We start from the raw sequence: 22,265 nt of genomic DNA, 5'->3' as shown, positions 1-22,265 counted from the left end.
AAGCTGAAAAGTAGCACAATCAACCTGTCACTCTGGAAGGATCTCTCTGGCTGCTTTATTGAGAACAGACTTTAGAAGGGCAAGAACTAGGGAGAGAGAGGCAGAATATAGCAATCTGCACCAGCGCTGGTGGTAGCTTGGAGCAAGGTGGTAGCAGTGACACTGCTAAAGAAGGGTCAACTGGTGAAGACCTTTTGAAAGCACAGTTGAAAAGCTGCTGATGGACAGACCAGAGACTTGAGCAAAAGAAAACAAACAAGGTGTCAGGTCTGACCAATCTGACACAGCTGGAATTGCCATTTACTGAGAAAGGAAAGAAAGATGCCGGAGGATGGGGTTTGGAGAAGAACAGTGAAAGCTTCATTTTGAACACATTCAATCTGAGATTCTGACTCGATATTTAAAGTGGATATGTCAAGTAAATAGTCAGAAATACAAGTCCAGAATTTAGGGGAAAGGTCCAGGATGCAGACAGAAATTAAGATAAGAGGCTCAGAGAACATCAATATTTGAGGGTTAAATAATGGATGGACAACAAATGGAAGAAACCAGAAAGGTATAGTTGGGAAGGTAGGAACAGAAATAACAGTGAGTGCTGTCGTGGACATAGGAGACAGCTTCAAGAACCAAGTCATCAATAGGTGCAAATGCATGAGAAAGATCAAATTAGGCATGAGCATACACTTGGCAATTTCCTCAAATAGGAAGAGTGACACCATTTCTCTGAAAAAGGAAAGGAAAAGATGGATAAGGACCGAGATAAGAGTAAGCTGAGTGGAGAAAGCTGAAGGAGGCATTTTTGGTGGCCTCTATTTTCTCTGTGAAAGAGAAGAAAAGTGCAGCAGTGAGGAGACCATAAACAGTATCTAGAGAAGATGTCTGCACAACAGGAAAAATGTTTGTAATTCCTGATAAACAGAGCAAAGAAGGGAGTTGACCCAAGCCTAGGACAAAAGACTGAGTGGATATTGAAGAATGTTTATAATATTTGTAGTGACACAAAATATGTACTCATTTATTCTTCCACTGACCATGAAAGGTGAAAGTGAAGGTCGCTCAATCATGTCCAACTCTTTACGACCCCATGGACTGTAGCCCACCAGGCTCCTCTGTCCATGGGGATTCTCCAGGCAAGAAAACTGGAGTAGGTTGCCATGCCCTCCCCCAGGGGATCTTCCCAACCCAGGGATCGAACCCAGGTCTCCTTCATGCAGGCAGATTCTTAAACATCTGAGCCACCAGGGAAGCCCAATGAGCTGTTCAAAATCTACTCTGCACCAATCACCATTCTGGGCTTTAAGGAAGGAGAAGACAACAGGAAGGGGAAGACCCCTGCTCTACCAAAGTTATACACTAGTCTGGGAAGACAGACATAAACAAGTATACATAGCAAACAGAAAGAAGTTCAAGGGGACAAATTCCTCAGACGGGGAAGACTTGGGTGTGAGGGACATCCCTGGGGAGGTAAAAGATGAGGAAGCAGTCATGCCAAGATCTGAAGGAATGTGTGGCTTTCTAGTCACCTGCATCATTGTGTAACTTTCTAAGCAAGAGCTGGCTGCTCCAGTGTGAGACCAGAGGAGGGGGACTGAGAGGGGTGGCAGCACCCAGATGCTCTGAGGGCCTCAAGGATGAGGGCCTGAACAGCTCTGAACCTGCCTGTAGTGGCACAGCTGGGCTGGGCAGGAGGAAAGAGAGGCCAGAAGAGCAACAGGTGGGTGCAAGGTGAACATATCAAATTTTATGAACTCACTTCATTTGACTATTGCCTGCAAATCATTAGCTAATTGAGAGAAATACTAATTAAGAAGGATCTGCTTCAGTCTAAATTATTAGGAAGTATAGATACTTTAAGAGTCATCAACATTTGGGATGAAACTGTAGATAAAGTAGTTAAGTAGAATTCAAGTTATACAGACTCCTAGAAACACATTCACTGTACCACACGTGTTCACTGCAGTTTCTGAATGAATGTTCAAACTTAAAACTACTACAATAAACAGAGAAATTACCTTATCAATATCCTCCTCTTCGTCTTCCTCTTCTTCCTCTTCTGAAAAGTCAAGGAGTTTCTTTGCTAGCAATGGATGCCACTGAAGACACTTTCGCTTTGGTCGTTTTCCAGTCCCTTCTCCTTCTGCTGAATGATCTTTATTTCTATTACTGCCTTTCATTACTGTGACCTGTGGTAGTCAAAAGAAAAAGAGAAAGAGAAATCAAAGTAAATTTGATTAAAACTAGTTTATTTAGCTTCCTTAACTTTAACTGGATTATAGTTTTAATGATTAAAATATCTACCAGCTCAGGCATTTACTGGATTCAGTAAGAACTCTAAGTTAACATAATCAAACATTCATTTTAGTGGGCTAAATTGCTAATAAAATTTGCCTTTTCCTTTTCTGAAATCTTCTTCCTTCCACTTTATAATTTCAGAACTCAAAACCCAAATAAAGTGTTAAGATGATGATAAGTTATTGTCACCTGTTCATATTTACCAGGATAGTGTTTCTCAGAGTCTTCCACTAGAGTAATGTGAAAGATTCCTCCCAGGAGAGTAGAGATCCTCCCAGATGTAGGTCTCTCTACATTCTCTGATAGCTCCTATTTTTTCATAATAATTTATATGAATTTCACATTCTATACTATGATAAATCTTAGAAGTATTAAGTAAAACGAATGCTTTGTAAGAATCAAATGTTTTAGATTTAAAATAAAACTATTTCATAAGATGACATACACTTTTCAAAAACTAACTGCATGCAGCCTCCAAGGATCCCGTCCATATATGAAGTCACTCAGTGGGATGAGCACTCACTTGTGATACAAGTCACCAATCTCCGTGCCTCTCCCTATTACATATGCACTGCAAACCTGTAGTAAGTTTCACTCTCTAGACTTCTTTCCCCTAATAGATGATTGTCTGAAATAACTATGAATCTGACAAAATCTTTCAGAAACCTAAATTCTAAAATATTTTTCAATGACTTAAAAAAATTTTTTTTCTGAGTGAAACAACTACATATTCATATTGTAAAGGTGAAAATAGCAAAAAAAAAAAAAAGTACCTTCTCCATTATGCCCAGCCCGAAGTTAAACTACACAGTTTCTTACATGCTTTCCCATAATTATTTAATATTTCTCATTCATTCATTTGAAATAATATTGATAAATAAATTACTCTTTATACATACTGATGTGAAAATTCACATAATACAGTTAAATACCATCAGTTTAAATGGTTCATGCTGATGACTACAAACTTAAATGTAGTTGCCAAAAATCACACAGTGGTGGCCTTTCTGGTCAGTTTAAATTTGCATTGATCCAAATGCTTGCAGAGTGTTATCAATAAACTTTTAATGCTAAGTTGCTAACATTAGGATCCATGAACATACAGTTTCAAGATTCATCTAGTTCTCAAGTCTTCAAAACAATATGATATAGGCAATTTTTTATCTTCCTTCCTTAATTGTTTTTGGGTTTGAGGGTCATATTTAGGTCTTCACTTCAAAATCAAAAAACATTCACTAATGTTTCCTTCTAGAACTTACAAGACTTCATTATTTTAAAAAATGTAAATAACTAATCAATCTGGAATTCATTCTGACAAAGGAGTGAGGTGGGGATTGAGCTTATTTTTTCTCCCCAAAATACCTAACCAACTATTTCAAACCATTTATTAAATCCTCCTGCTTTCCCCCATTCCATGTATATAAGTCCATTTCTGGTCTGTCTTCTGTTAATAATCTTCCCCTTTGTTTTCCCATCCTTTGACCAATTCTAATATCTTAATGGATAATATCATTCTGTACCTTCTTCTAAATACAAATATAATAGTAAACACAGCCACTTAAAGTGTCTAAGCTGAAAATTTCTTGCTTTAAGTTTGATCATCCTCATTTTTAATAACCATATACTATTTCAAAATAAGAATGTATTGAAATTTTCTCAATTATTTCATGATTGATAGGCATTAAGATTACGTATCAATAAAATCTTCATTTTAATAATTTTTTAATCTTCATTCAGACAAAATCTTATTATTAAAAGCTGTGTCTAGTCAAAAAAAAGGGGGGGGGGGTGAGGAGGGGAGAAGAACATGTTCCTGTGGTTTCCTTAGCAAGAAACTTCTGCTGAGCATCTGAAGCAATTACATGATTCATGTGGCTGCCTCAAGAGTAGAAGTGATTGAGAACTCTAAATGGAATTAGTTATCTGCTATGTTTTTAATAAAGGAACAACAATTTCTTTGAATTGATAGACCAGTTAACAATTCCCAGTCAATCTACAAAAAAAACTTGGCATAGGCAACCCAATTTCCAAAAATATCAGTGCTGTACAGAGAGAAGAGGAAACAGTTATTTTTGTGGCTTACTAATCACTTCAGGATGAGATGCTTGAGTAGTAATTAAACCCATACTGGGTTTTAATACCCAATATTTTATGATATAACACGTTTTTTAAATAAGTAAAAGAAATCAGCAGGAAATTTTAAGTCAGGCAAGCTGTTATCAACTGGAGAGGTCAAAGTGATTGCCAGTGACTAGAGAAAAATATATCATTTAGATTCAATGATTTTGATTATGCTATTTAATTATGCATGAATGTGTTTTAGAGTATGTGCCTTTGTATATATTTATGTGTAATTTCAATTTCAAACAGAATACAAAATGTCAAGAATCAAATGAATGGAAGGTATACGTGGCTTTGGGGTTCAAAATAACCACATTAACCTCCTCCCACCACTGCTCCGCTTCTTTCCACAAGGCTGCCAGGCCACTATGATACCGTATCTCCTCTCTGATGCTCCCCACATTAATCTCTCCACCCCCATGAAAACAATAAAAAGATCCTATATTGCTAATGACACCAACCACATTTTCTCTTGAATTACAATTATGTGGGTACATCCTACCTTCATCACTAAGCTTCTCCTTGATGATCCAAGACTAGTTAACTTTATACACCCAGAAGCATCTGGCTTATCAGAACATCAAGATCGGTTAGTTGTGAGGGCTGCTGTAAGCAACCATATGAAACTCCATGCTAAATTATGGTGATAATTCACTATTTATACACTAGAATGGCTTCAAAATTAGCACCTTCTCTTTCATTCCTGTGAATTCAGATATTCTTTCTTGAGTGAAAAAAAAAGGAGGTCTGATAACTACATATAACAGTAAATGCAGGCCTAGGTGGCAATGTTCTGTTAGGAGAACCATCGACTGACTACCTGGGCTGTGGGGGAAAAAAGAGTGACAACTAGCACAAAGTCTAGAACAAAACAGGAGGAAGATAGATATTTTTAGCATGAATAAAATAAGTGAACTGAAGACAGCAAACTTGGGACAAAATAGTCAAGAAAAGTATGTCTGATCTAATGACCATGAAATACCCCAACTATAAATTGGACACTTTAATAACTTATAGTTATCTATTACTTTTTAAATCACCATGGATCTATTTTCAAACTGTTGAAAGAAGGCAAACGTGTCCACAATGGGTAGGGGTGGGGGAGCTCCTGATTATCATTCAGAAGTAAAGAGAAAGAGAAGAAAGAAAAGGTGAAGAAAAACATCTGAGAAAAAATAAGGGCAAAGAAGGCATAATTTTGAGACTTAAGCATATTACTTATCTTATTTCAACAGACAGGAGGAGGGAAAATCGTTACTTTTTGACAGTAACAAAGACCTACCTTCGTAACTATTTTGCCACTAAAAACCCCACACATTATAAAGTTTGGTTTCTTGTTCTGGTAAAAGAGCAAATTAAGCTAGCAATCTACAGGTAATGAATGAAGCAACTGGGGGACTTTATTCAAAAGGGGTCCTTCTTCCTTTCTACATGGCAATTTCAGGTTATTTTTACTATCAGTGGACTCTGTACTTGAAAGAATCAATATCATAAAATTAGGCTGCTGAGATCAAATGATGGAGGCTGAAGGTCCCTATCCAAAATACAGTTGGGTTTTGAACAACTCAGGTTTGAACTGAGAATGTCCACTTACACATGAAACTTTTTCAGTAAAAACAGACTATATTACTACATAATCAATTGCTGGTTGAATCTACTGATCAGAGAGCCATAGATACAGGTAGGTGACTGTATAGTTATATAACCCCAGCATTCAAAAGTGGACTGTACTGAATAATATTTATCTTATAAATATAAACCAACCCATGTGTACCCTTTTCTTTGCCAGGAAGAGTTGCCCTAGATACTAATAAGACTAAACCAAATGTAAATCAACTTGGTGATACATTAGGAAAAACTTCATTGAACTATGTTTTTCAAATGCAGCAAGGCCATTCATAGAAGACCTTTACTGAGATCAAACTTCATGAGAAATTTAAGGAATAAATATCATAAAAGAAACAGTATAGAGTGAACACCACATTTAACAAGAGAAAACCATGGACACTGACGCCTAAAGGCCTCATTCAGAATCCTGCCTATACCACTAACTGCTCACTGTAAAGCTGTTTATCTTGCTAGTCTCTCCTCACATTAAAACTATGTTAACAGCTCTACTGTGAGAACACTTTTCATGTAACACCCAGCACACAGCCTGGCACCAAGACAGTTCCCACTCCACAGTGGTAAACCCTCCTGACATCCACAGGCTTTTTAGAGTATGGGTTCAACAGACAGTAAGGGCTCACTGTAACGCAGCCTAAGATGCTGTTGGAGAGAGAACACAGAGGACTCCCATTCAACAGTGGTCCATGTTCTTTCATCTCCAGCCTCAGAAACTGAAAAAGAAAGATGGTAAGTTTCTGTTCTTTTGTATGAGTGATATACAGTCAGAAACAGACCCTTGGCACAGTCATAAATTCTATAAGATCCTCTAGTCTTTCTATCCTTTTGTCTCTCTACTTGGGCAATCAGTAAATTTTGGCTTTCAAAACACTGTGTAAATGTAACTGTGTCACAGGGGTATTTTAGAGTTTAAACTGTTTCCTGAATGTCCAATAAAACTCCATTCAAATCATATTAATGGAAACTCAGACCAAATGAGATAGGGGAAGGTGAGGGAGGCCTATGAAATCTCATTGTTGGACAGCCACACATTCTATTTATAAGTAAACACTCTCCTGGGTCTAGCTGAGCCTGCAAAGCTTCAGAGCCATCTCGGGCCTACAGAGAAAATCAGCCCCAAGAAATAGTGATAAAGCAGTAGTTCTAGCGCTTCCCCATGAGTTAGGGTGACCTGCTTAAACAACTCTTCCGAGAGTGTTGCTCCTTTCAAAATGCTCCTTGCCTCCATTCTTTCAGGGATCCACCTGACACAGACACTGGCAGACACCCCAACTTGGAAGCCATGCTCACTTCCTAAAATTCTTCCACTTTCTGACTTGTGCTTCTACCAAGGCCCAGGTCACATTCACTTCCCTTCTAAAGCTTTCTGTGAAAACCTTAAGTCAAAATTCATTGCTCTTTGCTCTTGAGCTGTGATTGTACTTGACTTTTTTGGTCAAGCACTTATCATGGTATTTCAGTTATCTCCACCCTCCCCCCAGTTGGTTGTGAATTTCTAATGGGAAGGTGTCTTGGTTTCTTCCTTTTTTGTCCCTGGGCCTCAAACTGAGGCTGGTATTAGCAGTTTCTGAAAAGGGTATTAATGGCTTGTAATTTCCTCACCTGACAACCACATAAAACAATTTCCCAAAATGAAGTGTTCCTAAGGATAATTTTTAAAATAATACTAATATACAACTAATATTTATTAATACTATTTGCTTCATACTTGATATTCACTATCTCATTTAATCTTTGTAAGAACCATTCAGGCAAGTACTAACCACTATGCAATCCAGTTGAAAAAGCTGAGGGTTAAGCCATTTGTCTAGGGTCACACAGTTGGCAGCAGAGGAGCTGGCTCGAGAACGAGGAAGCTTAACTCAAGAGCCCAAACACTTACCTAGGACAAAGCTCCAATATAAAGCCTTCCATCTGTTGACTCACTGGGCATTTTCTATAGGACAAATAGCTTATGAGCCATGGAACTACCTAAAGGGCACTCTAGGGGGTGGAAGGTACATACTTTCAAGGTTCAGAGCAGAAGAGCAAGCTTACATCTCTGATAACTACAAGTGACAGTTACATTAGACTAACTTTAAAACTCTTTGAAGATTAAAGTTCTACAAGTGCTAATCATTATTTATTGTAATTCTAATGGAAATTCTAAACTGTAGACAGATTAAATGAAAACTAACTCATTCAATAAAGTAATACTCTCATTGTAGAAGCAATTCAGTCACTCTATTCATGCAAAGAGTGTCTTTTAATGCACTCCTTATTGAAAAGCAGTAGCTCTTCAAGTTGAAATTTTAACTCTGTCAAGATGTTATCTACATGCTCTTCATGAATACTAATAAGACAGCAACTATTCAAATAATGGCTTAGCTACACTGGCAGTTCTGGTCCCTGACCCCCCCCTTCGTGAAGGAATATGTGTTCTAAGATCTTTAATACTTACACTTCGTGACATTTATAGCCTTAGGAGAGCTTAACATGGTTCTCAAAATGCATGCTGCTCTAGGCTACAGATAGAGACAACAGCTACCTTGAAAGAGATAAGGCACCAAAAGAAGCAGCTGAGGGAAGAAAAGCGATTTACACAGAGAATTCAGTAACAGGCTTGAACGTGTTTCCCATCACACTGCCCTCTCCGCCAAAGCCCAACTTTCTGCTTTCCTGTGGCATTTATGTTCTTCACCATAAAATCACCAAATTCCTAGTCTTCAACAGGTCTAGCATAACACATTTGCCCTTTTTAGTTTCTAAATGAACATGGGTGTTTTTTTTAATCCATTTATTACATGGTCAGGGCATAATTATCACATTGACAAGAATCTGATGTACAAAACAAAGCCGATGGGAGCCTCTTCCTCATTTATTCTCCACACAGCTAAACATGTATTTATTGATCACATGCTGAGCTATGCACTGTGGCAGTTAGGTGCCCAGCCTTACCTCTCATTTCATCACCATCTCTGCTGCCTCCATTCCGCTGGCAGGCAGGTGTCGTCCTGTCTCCCCACACCTGCCCTGTGCTTCCTCAGCTCTCCCAGGCCTGCACACTGTACCCCACACACCCATTCTCACTTCCTATGCAAGTCCCTCTGAACTCTCATTTCTAAGGAGCTATTGTTATTTGCTCAGCTCCTGTCTCTCTCCTTCCTGAGCACCATTTTTGACCGCTCACATTTAATGTCTGTGCCATATTTTTTGAAACGTGACTGTAAAACAACCATCGTTTTCCCATATAATACATGTATAATGACTCCATATGAATTCCTCCCAGAGACCCTGGAGGGTAAAAAACATGCCAGATGCCTTTTTTCAGGATCTGTCAGAGCAAACGTCCCTGTGCTAGACAGGAGTACCTGAGGAAGTGAACACAGAAACAATACCCTTCTGCTTTCACATTATGCTTTTTCTTTGCATTGTTTTGCTAAGAGGCATAAGAGACACAAGGCTTGAAAGGAAAACATGCAGAGAAGGAAAAATAAGAACCCAGAGGGTTGCTCAGGAGGAGAGGGAAGAGAGAAGAGAAACAGAAAACTGACAAGGAGATGTAATAAAATGAAATCCAAGTCACTTCCAAACAGCTGTCAACACTGAAGACATTTTTTTCGTAGCTTTATCCCATTCTCTGGTCAATGACTATCATTATGCTCTCAAAACAATATCATAGCACCTTCCCCTCACTAGTACTCTTTTCCTTTCATACCTGGTCTGCTAATTAACCTCAATTCTGAACTGATCCAATCATTTTTCTTTCCCAGTCTATCCCCAGGTTGCTGGCTATTCCCAGGGTCTGACACTACTACAAAAAGTTTCCAGTCTCAGGTTGATCCTCAGTGCTCATTCATAATCTTTACTTGTCTTAGTCTTATCCAATCCCACAGGGCCCACAGATTAATAAATTATTGGTTCCTTCCCAAACTACACTGATAATGAGGAGAATAGTTATTTATATATATATATACACGCATAAAACATTTACATATATATAAAATGCTTGTATATATTTTGCTTCCTATATGCCAGAACATCATGTGAAATGCCAGGCTGGATGAACCACAAGTAGGAATCAAGATTGCTGGGAGAAACATCAACAACCTCAGATACGCAGATGATAGCACTCTAATGGCATAAAGTAAAGAGGAACTAAAAGACCTTCTTGATAACAGTGAAAGCTTAAAACTCAACATTCAGAAAACTAAGATCATGGCATCCAGTCCCACCACTTTATGGCAAACAGAAGGGGAAAAAGTGGAAACAGTGACAGACTTTTATTTTCTTGGGCTCCAAAATAACTGTGGATGGTGACTACAGCCATGAAATTTAAAGATGCCTGCTCCTTGGAAGGAAAGCTATGACAAACCTAGATAGTGTATTGAAAAGCAGAGATAGCATTTTGCTGAAAAAGGCCCACACAATCAAAGCTACGGTTTCTCCAGTGGTCATGTATGGATGTGAGAGTTGGACCATAAAGAAAGCTGAGTGCTGAAGAATTGATGCTTTTGAACTACAGTGTTGGAGAAGACTCTTGAGAGTCCCTTGGACTGCAAGGAGATCAAACCAGTCAATCCTAAAGGAAATCAGTCCTGAATATTCATTGGAAGGACTGATGCTGAAGCTGAAACTCCAATACTTTGGCTACCTGATGCGAAGAATTGACTCCTTAGAAAAGACCCTGATGTTGAAAAAGGTTGAAGGCAGGAGGAGAAGGGCATGACAGAGGATGAGATGGTTGGCTGGCATCACTGACTCGATAGACATGAATTTGAGAAAGCTCTGGGAGTTAGTAATGGACAGGGAAGCCTGGCATGCTGCAGTCCATGGGGCTGCAAGGAGCTGGACATGACTGAGCAACTAAACAACCGCTAAACACTTTATATGAATTAATTTCTGTAACATTCCATATACCTCTTGGAGAAAGAACTATAATGGTCACATTTTATATAGGGAGCAACTGGGAATGACAAAGCTTAAACAACATGTCCAAGGCCATTCTGCCAGCATGTGGCAGAGCCAGGATTTAAGCCTAGGGCTTCTGTCCTCAGAGCCCAAGCTTCTCCATACGGTCCTTCCCAGCAAAATCCTAGTCATTCTAAGAAATGCCTTTGCCTCCTGGTTAACAGGAAGGCATATGTGGACCCTCCCAAAGTTCCACCCTGCCTACCAATTTCAAAACTTCTTTTCTTCTACTTTTTCTCAAAGGCAGAATTTCAAGGCCGGCTCCTTCTCTCCCTCCCAGCCTGTGCTTCTCATCTTTCCTGCTCCCCTGGACCATTAGATGTTCAGTTTGATGAAGTACTGATGAACTATCACCAGTTGCTCCCAGTAAAAACCTTCTCTTTTGGCCTGGACACAATTTCAAGTCTAAAGCCCTCTCTGAATCCTCCTCCTTTAGCTAGTCCTCTATTATGGTACAAACTGCCCTCCAGCCGTCAGGCCAGGAGACTGCCTAACCACAAGCCACGGAACTAGCAGCCAAGAAGAACTGGCCCTAGGTACTAACGTTGTTCACAGGCTCCACCTTGCACTTCATTTACTGACTTGTTTCCTAATCTTCTCGGTTCTAAAATCCAGGATTAATTTCCTAGAAAGCACTCACAGCTGATTCCAACTGTGCCACAGGCTCTGGCTTCCTTCTCCACCTCACTATGATTCACGCTTGCATATTTAATTTCTAGACTCTCAGAGAAAACACATTGTCTCCATTATATCCATGGGGGACTTGCCAGAGCCCGCATGGTGCACAGAAACTGGACATTCCTTCTTTTCACAGAAACATCTGGAAAATATGCACATCTTTTCTACTTCCTCACCAATTCCAATCACTGCAACTGGCTTCTAGTGCCAATACCTAATCTCTCACCATGTTCTGTCCCTTCTACCGCCTAATATATAGTCTGCTCCTCTCCATTCCCCACTCTGGCTCAGCAGTCTGGTCTTCCTATTTATGGTTGTGCTGACTTGAATTCTCCACACTACAAATACGTGCTCATGCCCTTCTCCTCCATATGAAATCTCTTCAGCAGTCCCTCAATGTACTCACGGAGAAGGCAATGGCACCCCACTCCAGTACTCTTGCCTGGAAAATCCCATGGATGGAGGAGCCTGGTGGGCTGCAGTCCATGGCGTCGCTAGAGTTGGATACAACTGAGTGACTTCACTTTCACTTCTCACTTTCATGCATTGGAGAAGGAAATGGCAACCCACTCCAGTGTTCTTGCCTGGAGAATCCCAGGGACAGGGAAGCTTGGTGGGCTGCCATCTATGGGGTCGCACAGAGTCGGACACGACTGAAGCGACTTAGCAGCAGCAGCAGCAGCAGCAGCAGCAGCAATGTACTAAGGAAGACATGCAAACCTCTGCCTTCATACAGCACATAAGATTCTTCCTGACTTCACCCCTACTTAGTTTTAAGGCTCATGTTTCTTTGCTCCATTCTCACTCTTAAAGTTCTACCTACAATGAGCAACATGCTATCACCTGGAACTCACCTCTTAGCATCTGCACGACTGCTCCCTGCCGTGAGGCTAGTAGGCCTGCTTCAGGCCAGAGCCTGGATCTCACATCAGCTCCCACTGGCCCTTACCAGTCTGAGAGAGAGGTGCTTCTTAGTTGTCCCACAACACCCTACACTCAATATCCCCCAGTGAAACGGCGTATTTCCCTTGTTATATGCCTCCTGGCTTTGACAGTCATGGTATGAACTTGAGCCCACTCGTTCAGTGCAGTCTCAGGTTTGCTCCCTGAAGTCTCTTCCTGTCACCTTTATTGCTTCTCATTTGCCCCTGCTTCTTTTCCGCTCCTTCCCCACCATACCTGGCTCTTCCTTCCTGCCTTGTGACCCTCCATCTCAAGAGATTCCTTATACCAAGTTCAAATAGCATTCTCAAACTCCCAAATCAGAACAGCTGACAATTTTACTTGTTTGGAATACTAGCTTCTAGGCAGCAAATGTTAAAATGACTCAATGAACAATTCTGACCTCATAAGAGAAATAATTACTATTCCCTTTTCTCTTGTACCCATCACTGAACACTAATCTTACATGAACCAGTTTAAATACAGCTCTTTAAATAGTAAGAATGATCATGCGTATTTTTACAAATACTTTTAAATATTTATATTAAAATTCTATCAGGACTTCCCTGATAGCTCAGTTGGTAAAGAATCTGCCTGCAATGCAGAAGAAGGGATAGGCGGCTACTCACTCCAGTATTTTTGGGCTTACCTGTGGCTCAGATGGTAAAGAATCCGCCTGCAATGCAGGAGACCTGGGTTCCATCCCTGGGTTGGGAAGATCCCCTGGAGAAGGGAAAAACTACCCACTCCAGTATTCTGGCTTGGAGAATTCCATGAATTCCATGAACCGTATAGTCCATGGGGCCGAAACTAGTCGACACGACTGAGCGACTTTCGCTTTCACAATAACCAAAGTTAAAAAAATTTTTTTCAGTTATATTAACTTAAAAAAATTCTAAACTAATCCAGACCTTTTTATTAGTCTGGATGTCTTTCACCATCCTGATCTCTACTTACAACTTAAAAAACAAAACCAGAAACAATGGTTCCTGTTAAGAATCAACAATCTACGATACCTCTAGACGGAAATCTCTTTTTCCTAAGCTATTATTCTTTACTCTTAAGTGATGGCAAATAATTTTAAGTTACATTTAAATTTAGTTCACTCAATAAAGCAAAATTTCTCCATCTTAATGGTTACAAAACTATTTTCCCATAACATTAAAAAGAAAGAAATCGCTCTTATTTTAGTAGTTGTAGTGTTTACTGAAGCAGCTTATCCTAGCTTCTGCAACACCCATCTGCTTTACACTTTGGCACACTAGAACTGAGTTAATTTGTCTTTTTCCAGATTACATACTGTAAGAAGGTAGGATGTTGTTTATCTTTATATTCCCAAATGCTTGGAATACTGCCTTGACTATATTATGCAATTAATAAAAAGTGCTTGAAAATGCATTAACTAAATGATTTTGTATCAGACTGTGCATTTGCCAAGGAAATTAATTAGAATATACAGGGAGTTATGATACATTTATAGTTTCTGTTTAACTAGAATTAAGCAGAAAAACCATTTGTTTTATACCTGGTTCACACTTGGTGAGATTTTTTTCTTTAAATATTTTCTGACTTAATACACATGATATCAAAGTGCTTATTTGCAGCTTCGGAGTCATAATAGTGCCCTATTCAAAACATTAAACATTCCATCTATATTTTTTTGGGTGTTACAGTCCTTCTGTGTGCTCGGTCTGATTGCTTTGACTTCAGTGCCAAGTACTGAACACTCTTTTCCTTTATTCATGAAATGTATTAAATCCATGGTATTTGTTTTAAAAAGTTCTTCAGATCATAGAATTAACAACATAAGTTTCTATTTCTTTACCATTTGCCTATTTATTCCCCCTCTTTGGAAAACTACCAAAGAGAGAATATAAATAGCTAGACATTTTAGGATGACCCAAAATTCATTCTTCCTTCCATTTTTCTTTCAATGCACAGTATGCAAATGGGCATTACCCACAAGAGAGTTCCAGAAAAACATCTATTTCTGTTTTATTGACTATGCCAAAGCCTTTGACTGTGTGGATCACAATAAACTGTGGAAAATTCTGAAAGAGATGGGAATACCAGACCACCTGACCTGCCTCTTGAGAAACCTGTATACAGGTCAGGAAGCAATAGTCAGAACTGGACATGGAACAACAGACTGGTTGCAAATAGGAAAAGGAGTGTGTCAAGGCTGTATATTGTCACCCTGCTTATTTAACTTATATGCAGAGTACATCATGAGAAACGCTGGGCTGGAAGAAGCACAAGCTGGAATCAAGATTACCAGGAGAAATATCAATAACCTCAGATATGCAGATGACACCACCCTTATGGCAGCAAGTGAAGAGGAACTAAAAAGCCTCTTGATGAAAGTTAAAGTGGAGAGTGAAAAAGTTGGCTTAAAGCTCAACATTCAAAAAACTAAGATCATGGCATCCGGTCCCATCACTTCACGGCAGATAGATGGGGAAACAGTGGAAACAGTGGCTTGCCGGGAGCCGGCGTGAGGACCTCCACCCGTGGAAAAGGTCATGAGGAAGGAGGCTCAACATACGCAAAGGCGGGATCAAGCCTCAGGAGTCCCCTGGAAATTCTCGAGCATCTACCCCCAAAACCAGAGCCTGCCTACTTCACTACTTTGTGCTCTCACCTACACCTCTGACTTTATGGGGGGCTGTCCCCCACCACCTCTTTCAGAGAAGGAGTTAACTTAGAGCTCCAGTTAATAATAATTCCTGGGCGTGATAGGAGTGTTTCAATCTACAAACTCCTCTGAAGGTTCTCTAGCCTGCCTGACAGGCTTGTTCAGCCACATGTGATTGCTCACAGCCTCCCAACCGTGAGAGGCACGAGATGCTTTAACTCTTCTAAAAAACAGGTTCCTTAGAGAAGTTAGAAAACTATTAGTATAAGTATAGTGGGCTGATTAGAAACTGTATTGGTGAAGGGTTTTTCATTTGTTGAGCCAATGTTTGCTGCTAAGTTTCCACATCCCCTGCCCTTATACACATTAATGAATATATAGAAGAAGTAAGTATTAACCTTTGATATTAATCACGTTAGACCTTAGACTAAGCAAATTCTTTCCTTAATTAAAACCCACTACACCCTCACCCTATAGGAATGTAACTTTATCTGGTACCTTCAGAAGGTGGCGTCTGTTTCAAAAATAATCACCCCTGGAGAAATAAGCGTTCTGGTTGACTGACCGCCGTCACAAGGAGAGGGTCATAAATTGTCAGCAGGCCCCCCTGGCCAGAAGATGATGTAACACCCCTAAGACCTCTGTATACATTTGTATGAAGCACCTGACTTTAATAAAAGTCAGGACAGCTGTCCCCGCATGACTTTTGTATAACATCTCAGTGTATAAAAACAGACCCTGGAAAATAAAGAATGGGATCAGTTCCTCGAAAGACTGGTCTCCCCATGTCTCTCTCTCAAACTCTGACTGAGTTTCCATCTGGAGCGCAGAGCCCGCCAAGCTTATTAATTTTGCCTAGGCTTCGAAGATCCGACCGGGGAGGCCTCAGTGTCTCCTCTCCTTCAGGAGAACGGAAGGATGCCTGCGGCCTACGTAAGTGGTGCAAGCTTCTTGTCTTGAAGTTTTATTGGTTTCCCACGTAAACCAAGCTACTCAGCCTATTTTCTCCACTGAATTTTCCTACTGAGCTTATTCTATTATTCTATTACTCTTTATATCTCTAATTAATATCTAATTAAAGCCAGTGTATTTGCCGACGCCGTCTCTCCTTTGAATTTCCCTTGATCCACCGGGGCTGGACCCCGGCGGTGGCTGACTTTATTTTTCTGGGCTCCAAAATCACTGCAGATGGTGACTGCATCCATGAAATTAAAAGACACTTACTCCTTGGAAGAAAAGTTATGACCAACCTAGACAGCATATTAAAAAGCAGAGACATTACTTTGCCAACAAAGATCCGTCTAGTCAAAGCTATGGTTTTTCCAGTGGTCATGTATTGATGTGAGAGTTGGACTGTAAAGAAAGCTGAGCGCTGAAGAACTGATGCTTTTGAACTGTGGTGTTGGAGAAGACTCTTGAGAGTCCCTTGGACTGCAAGGAGATCCAACCAGTCCATCCTAAAGGAGAACAGTCCAGGGTGTTCATTGGACGGACTGATGTTGAAGCTGAAATTCCAATACTTGGGCCACCTGATGCAAAGAGCTGACTCATCTGAAAAGACCCTGATGCTGGGAAAGATAGAGGGCAGGAGAAGAAGGGGACGACAGAGGATGAGATGGTTGGATGGCATCACCAACTCTATGGACGTGGGTTTGGGTAGCCTCCGGGAGTTGGTGACTCCATGCTGCGGTTCATGGGGTCTCAGAGTTGGACACGACTGAGCAACTGAACTGAACTGATTACCCACAAGATACGTGGTTTACTAAGGCATCCTGGAATATTTTTCTTTCTTTTTTTAAATTTTATTTTATTTTTAAACTTTACAATATTGTATTAATTTTGCCAAATATCGAAATGAATCCGCCACAGGTATACCCACGTTCCCCATCCTGAACCCTCCTCCCTCCCCTACCCTCCCTCTGGGTCATCCCGGTGCACCAGCCCCAAGCATCCAGTTACCGTGCATCGAACCTGGACTGGCGACTTGTTTCATACATGTTATTATACATGTTTCAATGCTATTCTCCCAAATCTCCCCACCCTCTCCCTCTCCCACAGAGTCCATAAGACTGATCTATACATCGGTGTCTCTTTTGCAGTCTCGTACACAGGGTTATTGTTACCATCTTTCTAAATTCCATATATATGCGTTAGTATACTGTATTGGTGTTTTACAACCTAATTTTCATATAAGTTTGCTTCCTCTGCTGGTCGAAGTTTTATCCTCTAGCATCCTATTTAAATACAAGTCAATGTTTTATACTATAAAGAAATTAAAAACTCCTCTATAAAAAATTATAAATAAAATTCCAAATAAACCTGGAAAGTCTCTTAAGAAGCTCTTCTATATCAAGGCATGGCATTAGCTGACTTTACGGAGAAGCAGTCTTCCCAGTATTGAATTAAGGGCAGGGATTTTCCAATTTAGTTATAATCGAAGCAAGATCCTTACCTCTACCAAGACAATTTCTCCACAGTACTTTGCAATAAGTGTCTAACCAAATCTTTCCATGTTTACACAGACAGCATTATGGAGAGAGGGCAGGCAGGAAGGAGCACTCTCACTCACACATATAGTGATTTGTCACGGCAGCAACAGTTATTGGCCGAACACATAATCAACACGGGGCTACAGGGCTACTCATATGCCTGCACTGTTTTTTCCTTTCACCTTCTTTTTTTCAAAGATGAAAGCTATTTTGCTGACATATCTAAAAACATTGTTTTGATTTTGATAATAAAGCTCTTTATAATAAGAAATTGGAGGTACATTTCACTAATAAGTTGTAAATACATTTTCTAATAAGAAAATTCAGTACTGCTCTAAAAACTTCCGGGTTACTTTAACTGCTACTTCGCAATTATGAAAGACATTGTGACTTACAGATTGTATCTGTTTATCTGATATGACACAGTCCTGTGAAGTGGGTACAAGTAAGCCCATTTCACAGCTGAGGAAGAGGAGCCTCGCAGAGATTTACATAATCTCCCCAAAGTCACGGAGGGGCAAAAGAGGGGCACAGCCTAAAGGCTTGGGCTTTAATCTCTAAGCATAAGTTCTTTCTTCCACATGACTTTATCACTGATTTTAGTTTTAAATCAATACATTTATTTTGAGAGGAGAAGTAATGCCACTTTATAAGCCTTTTTGAGCATTTGTTTAGTATCTTAGCATTTACTTAGCTAGAGAATTCCTAAATTTCCATTTATATGTCAAAACAGTTCTTTGTATGGATTTAGACATACTCTATACACTGGGGGAAGGGAGGGACTCAGAGTAAGAAAGCATATGTATCTGTGAATACTCAGTATACTTTTCTTCACTTTGCATTTTGTAAATATTGATGTTGCAGCTCCCAGAGTGCTCTCATAAGTAGTTATGACTGACAGTCCATGAGTGCTGTGTCTCTCAAAACAAATATGCTTTACTGACAGAGAGCACGTGTACCTCCATCTAATTATTCTGAGAGCCAGGGTGGAACAAACAACATAATTCCTCAGCTCAGTTTGGCATTCTCCACTGAACACGATAGGCAGGTTACAGTTTAACACATACTATGCTGCTGCTGCTGCTGCTGAGTCGCTTCAGTCATGTCCAACTCTATGCGACCCCATGGACGGCAGCCTACCAGGCTCCCCCGTCCCTGGGATTCTCCAAGCAAGAACATTGGAGTGGGTTGCCATTTCCTTCTCCAATGCATGAAAGTGAAAGTGAAGTCGCTCAGTCGTGTCCGACTCTTAGCAACCCCATGGACTGCAGCCCACCAGGCTCCTCCGTGCGTAGGATTTTCCAGGCAAGAGTACTGGAGTGGGGTGCCACTGCCTTCTCCAACACATACCATGAAAACTTGTCATTTCCATGGGCAACGTAACAGATCTACCATGTAATCCTAGAGCAGAGTACCTCTTCCTATGGTTCTTGCAAATATTTTTAAGAGTAAATGAAAATTCACTGCATATTTAATACAAAAAAAAGGCCTTTACATAATGTCCCAATATTTACTGGATTTTAAAATATGTGATAATGTGCAGTTTGGGAATAAAAGTAAGTTGGGTGAGTGTTTGAAAAAGAACCAACCAGAGTAAATAAAATATGCTTGATCACCCTGATTTTAGGGGAAAAATAAATAAACCTGTCACTGTCTGTTGTGTACCCAAAACCACCATCTAAGAGTTAACATCACATTTGTTACTGTTGCTCAGTCGCTTAGTCCTGTTCTACTCTTTGCGACCCCATGGACTGCAGCATGGCAGACTTCCCTGTCCTTCACCATCTCTCAATGTAAATATCACATTATTTATATTCTATTAAGCATTTCTCAAACTGGAAAGTAAACCTCATCAAGCAGTCACAGAATTTTGCTTGCAGCACTCTCCCAGCTCTCCGGATTTGTGGACTACCAATCTGTTCTTGGGGCTTCCCTCGTAGCTCAGTCGGTAAAGAATCTGCCTGCAATGCAGGAGACTCATATTCGATGCCTGGGTTGAAAAGGTCCCCTGGAAAAGGAAATGGCAACCCACTCCAGTATTCTTGCCTGAAGAATCCCATGGATAGAGGAGCCTGGCGGGCTACAGTCCATGGGGTCGCAAGAGTTGGACACAACTTAGCAACTAAACCACCGCCACCACTAATCTGTTTTTGAGAGAGAGGCAAATTCCTCCTACAGCTTGTATGAAGCTCCTCTTGGGAGATCTCCTGATTCCAAGTCAACATTTGCCAATGCAGGGAATATAAGAGATGTGGGTTTGATCCCTGAGTTGGGAAGATCCCCTGGAGAAGGAAATGGCAACACACTCCAGAATTCTTACCTGGAGAATTCCATAGACAGAGGAGACTGGCGGGGTACCGTCCTTAGGGTCGCAAAGAGCTGGACACAGTGACTTAGCATGCACACACGTACGCAGTGCTTAAGGGAACACAGAACTGGATGGAACTTTGTTGGCATTCACACAGAAACTGGTCAATGACAACCTCAGACACGTGTAAAGTGCAGTAACATTTTATGTTTCTCACATCCATTTTTTTCTTGTTTGTAGAGTTTTTGCATAGAGAAGATATGGGACCAATAATAGTACAGGATTAAGAATAAGGATGCCGAACATCTAGCCCTGGTTTTCACCTCACCAAAAGAGAAAGATTCAATACCAGACCTGTTTAAGGACAAAACTAGCAACTGATTAAGTAGGAAAACTGTAGAAGTTCTTCATGCATCAAAAGCTTGGTCTAGATGACCCTGCAGGCACATCAGTACCTCTCTCTGCTATAATTTTGACCTTGATGTCTCCAGTGGAGACCAGACCGTACTGCAGAGTTTCCCCTCTCCTATACAAAGGCCTTCATTCCCCTCTCTCACCTCCTACCAGGAAGATAAAGACATAATAAAGCAGCTTTCACAACCCCTAACATAGCCTTTACACTGGTGACAATTTCTTACCTGTCGAGCTCAGTCTTTTCAAAACTGCCAATAGTGATTTTGTATAATTCTTCCCACATTGCTTTTCTTATAGTCTATGCCCACCCCTCTTACCATTAATTAACACTGCACTCTATAATTTGAAAATTGAACCCAATTTTGAATTTTGTGTATCTTCATTGTTTTTAATTACTGACATTTTAAACACTTTCCATGTGCTTTGTTAGAATTCCATATTAAGGAAAAATAACTTTTCCAACACTTACATAAGACTTACCAACATCTTTTTAGGGAATGCATAAGGAATTTTTTTTTTTTTTCCCTTAAAAGTCAATTTCTAATAGCTTCAAATCCAGGCCATGGAAACCCTTAGTATTTTTTTTTTTACTTTATAAATAATTGAATGTATGTTTTTTTATACTTCCCAGGTGGCACAGAGGTAAAGAACCCAACTGCCAGTCAGGAGATGCAAGAGACTTGGGTTTGATCCCTGGGTCGGGAAGATCCTGTGGAGTAGGAAATGGCAACCCATTCAAGTATTCTTGCCTGGAAAATTCCATGAACAGAGGACCTGGTGGGCTCCAAACCATGGGGTCACAAAGAGAGGGAAACGGGTGTGCACACAACACACACGTAACCTTCTTATGGAGATGTTCAACTCTCAGATACCAGGAGACTCAGATCACTAACAAGGGTTAGGATTAAACCACCTCTGATCTACTTTCACATTTATTAAGAGTAACAGAATCCTGGAGAATCTGAAGTAAAACGCTATGACTCTGGAAAACCTGAAGACCACAATATACAGCTCAGACAGGTAATAAATGTGGCCAACTCTGGGACTTTAAATCCTGGGTCTCTTCACATAAATCCAAACCATTCATGGGCCAAGAGGGGAACTATCTGCAACACTGAAGAGCTCCCTGGTGATGGAAAGATTAATGGGAATTAGAGGTGCCTGAAACCTTAACAGTAGACAAACAGGGCTGTCCTTGACACCTGAAAGTATTAAATTGTTAACTGTGCCAAGCGCAGGCAATTACTGCCACTAGTCGTCCAACACCTCTCTTCCAGACCGTTTACAACATTTACTTTCTACCTAAAACTTACCACAGGTTTATAGCCATAGAAATCCAGTCATCATATATTCACTTAAATATTTTTACCTAATATTTAGAATTTACAAAGTCAAAGAGAATGCTGTGTAACAGAAACAATGTGCCTGTGTGCCTGCTCAGTCGCTTCAGTCGTGTCCAACTCTCTTTGCACTCCTGTGGACTCTAGCCCACCAGGCTCCTCTGTCCATGGGATTCTCCAGGCAGGAATCCTGGAGTGGGTTGCCATGCCCGCCTCCAGGGGATCTTCCCAACCCAGGCATGGAACCTGCATCTCTCAGGTCTCCTGCATTTGCAGGTGGATTCGTTACAACTAGCGCCACCTGGGAGGGCTTCATTGGTGGCTCAGTCAGCAAAGACTCAGCCTGTGATGCAAGAGACCCAGGTTTGACCCGAGTCAGGAAGATTCCTTGAGGAAGGAAATGGTGAGCCACTCCAGTATTGTTGCCTGGGAAATCCCATGGACAGAGTGGCCTGGCAGGCTATATAGTC

At 40.5% G+C, this 22,265-nt stretch overlaps 1 protein-coding gene across 17 annotated transcripts in view; it reads right to left on the bottom strand.

Annotated features, from left to right (window-relative positions):
• The window catches only part of BBX (BBX high mobility group box domain containing), a 297,925-nt gene that overhangs the window by 95,865 nt on the left and 179,795 nt on the right, over positions 1-22,265 (bottom strand). For all 17 annotated transcript variants that reach the window (XM_019975203.2, XM_019975120.2, XM_070787339.1 and 14 more), the window contains one exon: positions 2,013-2,183. In XM_019975203.2, coding sequence (XP_019830762.2) covers positions 2,013-2,174 — 162 coding nt within the window. In that variant the 5' untranslated portion in view covers positions 2,175-2,183. The remainder of the gene's footprint in view (positions 1-2,012; positions 2,184-22,265) is intronic.

The sequence above is a fragment of the Bos indicus genome, chromosome 1, assembly GCF_029378745.1.
Source record: "Bos indicus isolate NIAB-ARS_2022 breed Sahiwal x Tharparkar chromosome 1, NIAB-ARS_B.indTharparkar_mat_pri_1.0, whole genome shotgun sequence".
NCBI classification, from domain to species: domain Eukaryota; kingdom Metazoa; phylum Chordata; class Mammalia; order Artiodactyla; family Bovidae; genus Bos; species Bos indicus.
The sequence above is the reverse complement of the archived record's forward strand: the minus strand, read 5'-3'. Positions and strand labels throughout refer to the sequence as shown.